The sequence below is a fragment of the Octopus bimaculoides genome, chromosome 9 (assembly GCF_046866305.1).
Source record: "Octopus bimaculoides isolate indiv1 chromosome 9, ASM4686630v1, whole genome shotgun sequence".
Lineage (NCBI taxonomy): Eukaryota > Metazoa > Mollusca > Cephalopoda > Octopoda > Octopodidae > Octopus > Octopus bimaculoides.
In genome coordinates this window covers 8,024,450-8,032,328 of record NC_142936.1, presented here as the reverse complement: position 1 = coordinate 8,032,328, position 7,879 = coordinate 8,024,450, and the positions used below count along the sequence as shown (strand labels likewise).

General features: G+C 35.3%; 1 protein-coding gene across 3 annotated transcripts in view; it reads left to right on the top strand.

Annotated features, from left to right (window-relative positions):
- Positions 1-6,584, top strand: part of LOC106868141 (uncharacterized) — a 44,696-nt gene extending 38,112 nt beyond the window's left edge. For all 3 annotated transcript variants that reach the window (XM_089357077.1, XM_014913271.3, XM_089357076.1), the window contains exon 2: positions 4,977-6,584. In XM_089357077.1, coding sequence (XP_089213203.1) covers positions 4,991-5,869 — 879 coding nt within the window. In that variant the 5' untranslated portion in view covers positions 4,977-4,990 and the 3' untranslated portion in view covers positions 5,870-6,584. The remainder of the gene's footprint in view (positions 1-4,976) is intronic.
- The last annotated feature ends 1,295 nt before the right edge of the window (positions 6,585-7,879 follow it).

Below are 7,879 nucleotides of genomic sequence, written 5' to 3'. Positions count from 1 at the left end.
TATATATATATATATATATATATATATATATATATATATATATATATATATATATATACATACATATATACATATATATATTATTGAATTGACTATATATATATATAAATTTCAATTGTGAGTGTGTGTGTGTGTGTGCATGTATGTATGTATGTATGTATATTCGTTTATTGCATATGTTTCTAGGGATTCTTGAAACTGAAACAGGTATTACCCTATTTTACCTGTAAAATAGAGCCGACGTGTATAGTTCAGTTTTATATCATTTCACTGTCTTTCGTCACACAACTGTTACTTTTTCAGTGACTTCTCCGTATCTCGAGAGAAATGGAGAAATTAATTAGAAGTAATAATAAAACTGAACTGCAAACGGTGCGTGTATTTTAACTGGCAAAATGACCATCACAAAATAAAACAATATACGTGTACAAGTTTTCTAAATATGCTTTTATGCATACACGTACATACATTCACACACACACACACACACACACACACACACACACACACACACACACACGCACACACACACATTTATATATATATATCTGTAAGGTCGCTGAGCAACCACGTAGTTTCGGGTTCAATCCCACTGTACGGCATCCTAGGGAAATGTTTTCTACTTTAGCCCCTGGCTGAACATGATTTTTATCATACGTACTCTTAATCTAGAATTAAGTAACCAGGATAACACTACAGCTAAGCAGCTTTAACGACATTTATATTTCGTAATCCAAACAAACGGCCGTCACTGTTAGTAACCCTGCTGAACTCTTCTTCAACCAACCTCCAGTCCCAAAAAATATCCTATGTAATCACAGAACTACTAATGGCTTGATTTTAATACAGCTCTTGGCGCGAAACACTCAGGATAATTACAAAATGTTAAAGACAATCATGTTTAGCACTAATTTCTAAATGGAGTTAGCATTGAAAGTAGTTATGGTTAATATTAAATCGAGACCGTTAAACCATTTCTAATTTCCAAGGATGTGTTTTTGCCATCCAAGAGGAAGAAATAGCTACAAAATATCTGTTGAACAAAGGATAGAGTGACGCTTTTAAAACCGTTAGATGCGACCTAAAATACTGGTAAAGTTAGCAACTGTCCAAAAATGTCATGATGATATTACTGTCTTGCTCAGCATGATGTTGTTGCTAAAACAATGTACAATGCCAACCGTAGATGCGGCTGCTCTGGAATAACTATTAGAAAATATTTGTGACGTTCTTTAAATATATTCATACATTCCAACATAACAATCTCAGTGAAATATTATCATCAAACTATTACTAAATGCAAATAATACATCTGTTGTAGTTTGGGGGTAAAGAAAAGAAAACGGTGAACTATCGTAGTCGTCAACTGCCCAGTAGTATAGATATTTCATTGAAGATTAGTCCGAAAAAGAACATTTGTCTGAAGGTCATTTGCTTCGAAAATTTATAGTCTCTTTACTGAAATTACACATTTATATTTACATTTGTTCTCATAGTCTTTTTAGCAATTGTTTATGTTAATCATTATTTAAATAATTTTGAAAAGTTATGGCTTCTCATCAAAGAAGCAAGAGAGTATTCTGCTTAATACCACAGATTTGCTTGTCAGTTGTTTGACCTTAACCAGTTGAGCATGTCACTTGGTGGCTGACGATATGAGCATCTCTGATCACGAGCAGAAGTAGCTGGAGATCATCATAGCCTTTAGCCCGGCGTGCTAATGGTTCTGGAGTCAAAATATCAATGATGAGTAAACGTTGTCCGATAGTTCATTAAAGTTAAGTCTGATTAGGCAATTAACATCTGAAATCGACAAGTACATATTTCATTTTACACTGTTTACACTACACAACGATTTCAAATAACCCGTTGTTTACGTAAATCTACCCGGTGTTTGTTGAGAGAAAACATTTGGAAGATTGAAATACAAGTCAGTAGAGGGCACTGTAAGCAGCAGCTGGCGCAACACGCGATGGCAATTGTTATTAGAATCAATTTCAATGCCAGTATAGTAAACACACGTGCCTGCATGGTTAAACTTATAAAACTTTACACGGAGTACGACGCAACAGCACTTAAATAAAACAGGGACCGAACTTAATTATGCATTTTACCATACAGTGTACACGAACTGAACAGATGTGCTATCCATTACATTGTGTTGTTGTGAAAGTGGAAACCCACGGACAACATGGTGTTCAGTTAAATTAGTTGTATGCAGTAACTGAATCCGCCGTATAGTGCAACAAGCAATTGTAGACTTGAAAGAATAAACTCACGGTCTACAGAATTTGTAGTAGTAGCAGTAGTAGTAGTAGTAGTAGTAGTAGTAGTAGTAGTAGTAGTAGTAGTAGTAGTAGTAGTAGTAGTAATGGGTGGGGAGGGTCGTTGTTGTTGCTGTTGTATTCATTACACAATGCTGCAGCAAACTGTTGCGTCTGCGAACGGGTTTATACATTGATACAATATTCATTACAAAATGCTACCAGTGCAAGCGATGCACTCATTGGAAACAATATAGACATAAGATACTAAACAGAGGTCATGTGTGACATTGGCGGTGACTTTTATTTTATTTTATTTTTTTTTTCCTCCTGGTCATCGTATTGTTAGAGCGGTATAATTTGTTTGTTAATTTTGGAACCACAGATGCTTGTCTTCGTGGAATGTACCGAGGAAACTTTTACAACCCTCTACAATCGACTTCTATGGAGTAGTTGAAAAATCAGACTTTCAAGCTAGTGAAGAACTTATCAGTTTTACTGTGCTACTGCTGCTTGCATAGAATCACTCGATGCTATCAATTTATAGATTAGACCTTTGAGTAAAATGGGAGGGGGTTATCATTTATTATGCAAAAATGTTATGATGGAAATTGATTAATAAATCCTAGAAAACATGAATCGTGGTTGAACTTACAGTACTTTTGGAGAATAAACTCGACATATCTAGCTAAAAAAAAATCAGGACTTGATCGATGAGACCCTTGTGAAGAGATGGCACACATCTCATTCCTTATTGAAGTTAGCTTTCCACTATTTCGTGCAGAAAATTGGTCAGATGCCTGGACAACTGTAGAGCCCCACCAAAGCGATAGGAATGGCAGCTGAAATCAGCTCAAAGTGGTTGTGACAACAGGGGAAAATTATTGAAATTATTAAAGACATAAGTATATATAACTCGTGGGAGAAAGAGAGAAAGAGAGAAAGATATCAGACGCGTGACCTAACCTGAATGTTTGCAACAGAGCAGACTCCGCTAAAGCTGCCCAGCTACCAAACTTCGGGGCATTAAACAAGAAATAGATAAAGCCTGCCCTCTAACACATGGTTTCTTTTTCCCAGATTTCATTCATATGGCTTTGATCGATTAAGGGCAATGGCTTCATGCAGTGACTTCAGAGTTTTGTATCAAACTAGCTATAAATCAACCTGATACCGCATAGTTACGAATTAATTATAGTTTACTCTAACGAGCTATAAGCCTGTAATTATAAACCACATGATTACGAAGCAATTTTCTCAACCACACAGCCTTGCCTGATCCTATGGAAGCCGAATGATACACAAAATTAATTGTCAAACTTTGTGTTCACCTTGATTGGTTATAAAGCTTAATTTGTTTTAAAGCAATGCTAAAAGCATATTAAGAAAAATTATTGAAAGACAACATGAATCTTTGGATACCATTCGATAGAATCCAAAGGTAGAGGATATTGGAGTGAAGTCGTTGAGTATTGGTCATTATATAAAATTCATTAGCCAAATATCATTTGATATGAGTTATTGGAGGGAGCGCTCATTCTATTCTAATAGGTTTATTCCATTTTTGTAGAATCTGAGGATGAAAGCCATTGGGTAGAATTTATTCAATAATTTCAACAAACCATTTGGGTAGGCCTCACTAATTAGAATCCATTTGAGAGAGTTTATTGGATAGAAACTATTATGGAGATCCTAATGAGCAGAAGCCATTGGGATTGAGTTTATTAAATATCATTAGAAAGGAATATTTAGATATCAGAAGACAAAAGTCGATTTCTGGTTAAGAGTCTAAAGCAATGGTTCCCAACCGGGGCCCATTTGACCCTTAGGAATCCACGATTTTGCTGATAAAATTTATGTGCCATAAATTGGTTATATAGTTCTACAATTCTTTTATGTTTCCGCCTAAAGGCTATGGCCACACCGGGACACCGCCAATACACAAAATATTTTAACAACTCCTTATATAATTCCTTATATTTAATTCCGTAAGTGGAAAATGATTGAGAACCAATGACCTAAGGCCTAGATGTGCCCCAAAGTAACACCTTCGTAGAACAAATTATGCTGCCTGTCGAAAAGTGTTATCAGGTGTGCCTTTTGTAACAGTACATTACTATACTATTACTGTCGCTCAATCTAATAGAATCGTTACCCCACCGGACAAAATGCTTAGCGGCACTTCTTCCGGCTCTTTGCGTTCCGAGTTTGAGTGCCGGCAAGGTCGATTTTTCCCTTCGAGGTTGATAAAATAAGTACCAGTTGGACACAGTACTCAACGTAATCCCTAAAATTGCTGACCTTGTGCTAAAATTTCAAATTATTATTATCGCCCAATCTTGGAGAGCCGAGAAAGCTTACACAGTGTATTCTTTCCTCCTCAAACCAATCAAAAATGAATATTTCCTTTGTTGTAATCTAAATTATTTCAACCAACTCCTTTTTGTATATCATGGTGGAGCATGGAGACTGTATATCATGGCATCACCTTCTTTTCCCTATTAAATGCGTTACCCCGATCCTCTATACAAAAGAAACATCTACCATTTCCTTAAAGTTAAGAGCCCAGACTTGATTTCGATTCCCAGATGACGCACCTTTACTCGTAGGCTGAAGCCGTTGTTGTTGTTCTTGTTGCTTTTGTTAATATGGCGCGTAGTAAATGCAGTTACTAATTTAATCTTGGTTTTCTGATATTTTGCAATTTTTCAGATGAGCGCCGTAAAATGTATGTGCTATTGATCACCGTACTTACGATCGGTCTGGTAAGCTCCACCTTGGTGGAAAACGAACAGCTGCAACACCAACCCAACAAGACGTCTATGAAGGAAGAACACTTGAACATACCAAACAATAACCTGAAGGTCAACAGACATATTCGAAAAGAACGGTCGACGAAACATGCTAAGATATCTAAATCGTTATGGGGAAGTATTTTATATCGAAATAAATTTATCTTCGACAGAGAATTCAACTACCCGGACGTTCTTTCGGGAAAGCTGAAACCGAACGGGCACAACTGGTTTACCATCCTTCCAACTCCTGTGCTGACGCATACAGTGTCTCTCCGCACGATAGTTGGTTTGTATATAACTACTTTGGGACACAAAAGAATCAATGAGGTTATGTCTGAAGCTGTAAGGTTCCGTAAGGACAGTGAAACGTTTACTAAATCCCATTGGGCTGAATCTCACCTCCTGTATTATATTACGTTCTTGAAAGAAGGGATTTGTACGTTTGGTATAGTCAGCTTAAACAACGATATTTATGAAAATGACTCGTCTTATACTCATTTTCTTCTGGTTACCAATGATTACCTCTTGACTTCTGCATATCTCTACAAGCACGCTGTGTCCAAGTACAAACAGATCTATAGCAAAATATCCTTCCCCAGTGTGCTGAACATCATGAAACGGTGCCTTAGCAACCTGCCCTCTGCCAGACAATGCAAGAATAACAAAAGTGACATTCTCACCAAATATAAATGTTTACCATATTGCAAACGGGACAATTCATGTCATAAAAAAACTGAATCCTTTCCAAAACTAATGACCCATGTTTTGTATTTCTTTATTTCAGAATTCTCTGCCTATCAGATGGAATAGATGTTTTCAACAGCCAACGATTTCGTCTCTTCAAACAGTAGACAGAGATAAAAGGCTGGGTTGGGTGGGTGTGATATTACGAATCGAAATTATCTAAATTTATAAACTTCAGTTCTTACCAATTCTAGACATACCATCTCATTCTTTTTTTGCCAAGATCAAAGAATAATATAAATTTATATTCCTATATTTGTTCATTATTTTCAAAAGTAACCAGAAAAAAAAATTTGAAGACTAATAACGGTTTCTAATTTAGACACAAAGCCAGAAATTTTAAAGTGAAGAAAGTTAATCGATTACATTGATCAGTACTAGACTGGTACTTTATTTTATGAGCTCCCAGGGAGTAAAAGGAAACGCTGACCACGGTAGGATTTGAACACAGAACATAATGAGCCAATTAAATATCTCAAGGAAATTTTTCTGATGATGCTCTGACGATTCTGTCAGCTTTCAGCCTTCATGAAAGTTAATAACTACAACAGCGAAATTTCAAATGTCGATGTGTTGACCTGAACGTATATAGAATAGTTAGTTCGAACAGAGGTGAGATGATCTAGTTGTGATTTTATCTAAAGTAACTTGAATTAAGCATAAATCGAATTTTGTTGAGTATAAACTCCCAAGTACCACGGTAAGATATTTAAAACCCGTTTGTATCCTCATACATCTGCAAGTTTGTTACGATTTCTCAATTAAAATTTCACCCAGATCATTCGACTATTGATTTCTAATCACCAAAGGGAATGATAAATTTAACAGCAGTATTATGCTGAGGTACGTCTGTTCAAGTTCTTAAATAATTCATAAAATCTATTCTAACTCTGGTAACAAAACAGTACAGACGTAAGGTTTATTACGTAAGAAAAAAAAACAGTGAACAACTTTAGTTTTAACATGGTGTGGATTCAATAATTTTCTAATGGAACTCTTTGGAGGACTACTTTATTCGTAGTTTCCACCTTTCTCTTCTTGGACTATACTGATTAAGGCCTATTTATACTCCGCTTACAAGTTATATGATCTTAATATGAGTATTTAGTGTAATGCAAATAAAATGATAACAATAACGACCTCGAAAACTGTGACGACAACAACGAAAACGATGACTAAACGACGATGGGGAAGACGATGATTACCACGATGACGTTGATAACCAGGATAACGATCTTCCATCTTTTGTTTTCTTTTATCTTTTACTTGTTTCAGTCATTAGACTGCGGTCATGCTGGGGCACCGCCTTAAAGGGTTTTACTCGAATGAATCGCCCCAATGACTTAATATTTTTTTTAAACCTGGTACTTATTCTATCGTCTCTTTCTTGCCGGACCGCTAAGTTACGGGACTAACACAACACACACGCACACACACACATGCACTTATATATATATATATATATATATATTTATATATATATATATATATATATATATATATATATATATATATACAGTAGTACTTCGCAGTGCGAGTGAACCATTGTACGAGTAATTTGCTGTGCGAGCCGAGACTCGTGTGAATTTAAATATATATATATATATATATATATATATGTATATATATATATATTTATTAATATATATATATATACATACATACATACATACATACATACATATATATATATATATATATATATATATATATATATATATATATATATATATATATATATATATGACGGGTGTCTTTCAGTTTCTATCTACCCCAGACCCACTCACAAGGCTTTGGTCAGCCCGAGGCCATAGTTGAAGACACTTGCCCAAATTGCCGCACATTTGAATAGAAATGGGAACCATGTGATTAGAAAACACACGTCTTACCACACGGTCGCATCTGCCTCTCTAAGGATGTCTTTTTGTCTTGATTCGTTTTTCTTCGATAATTAGGAAGACTAAAATGGATAATGTACGGGTAAAATGAATATATATATATATATATATATATATATACTTAGGCAAGCATTTATGTATGCGTGTATATCTGTAGCTTAGAAGGTAAGTCTTGTTT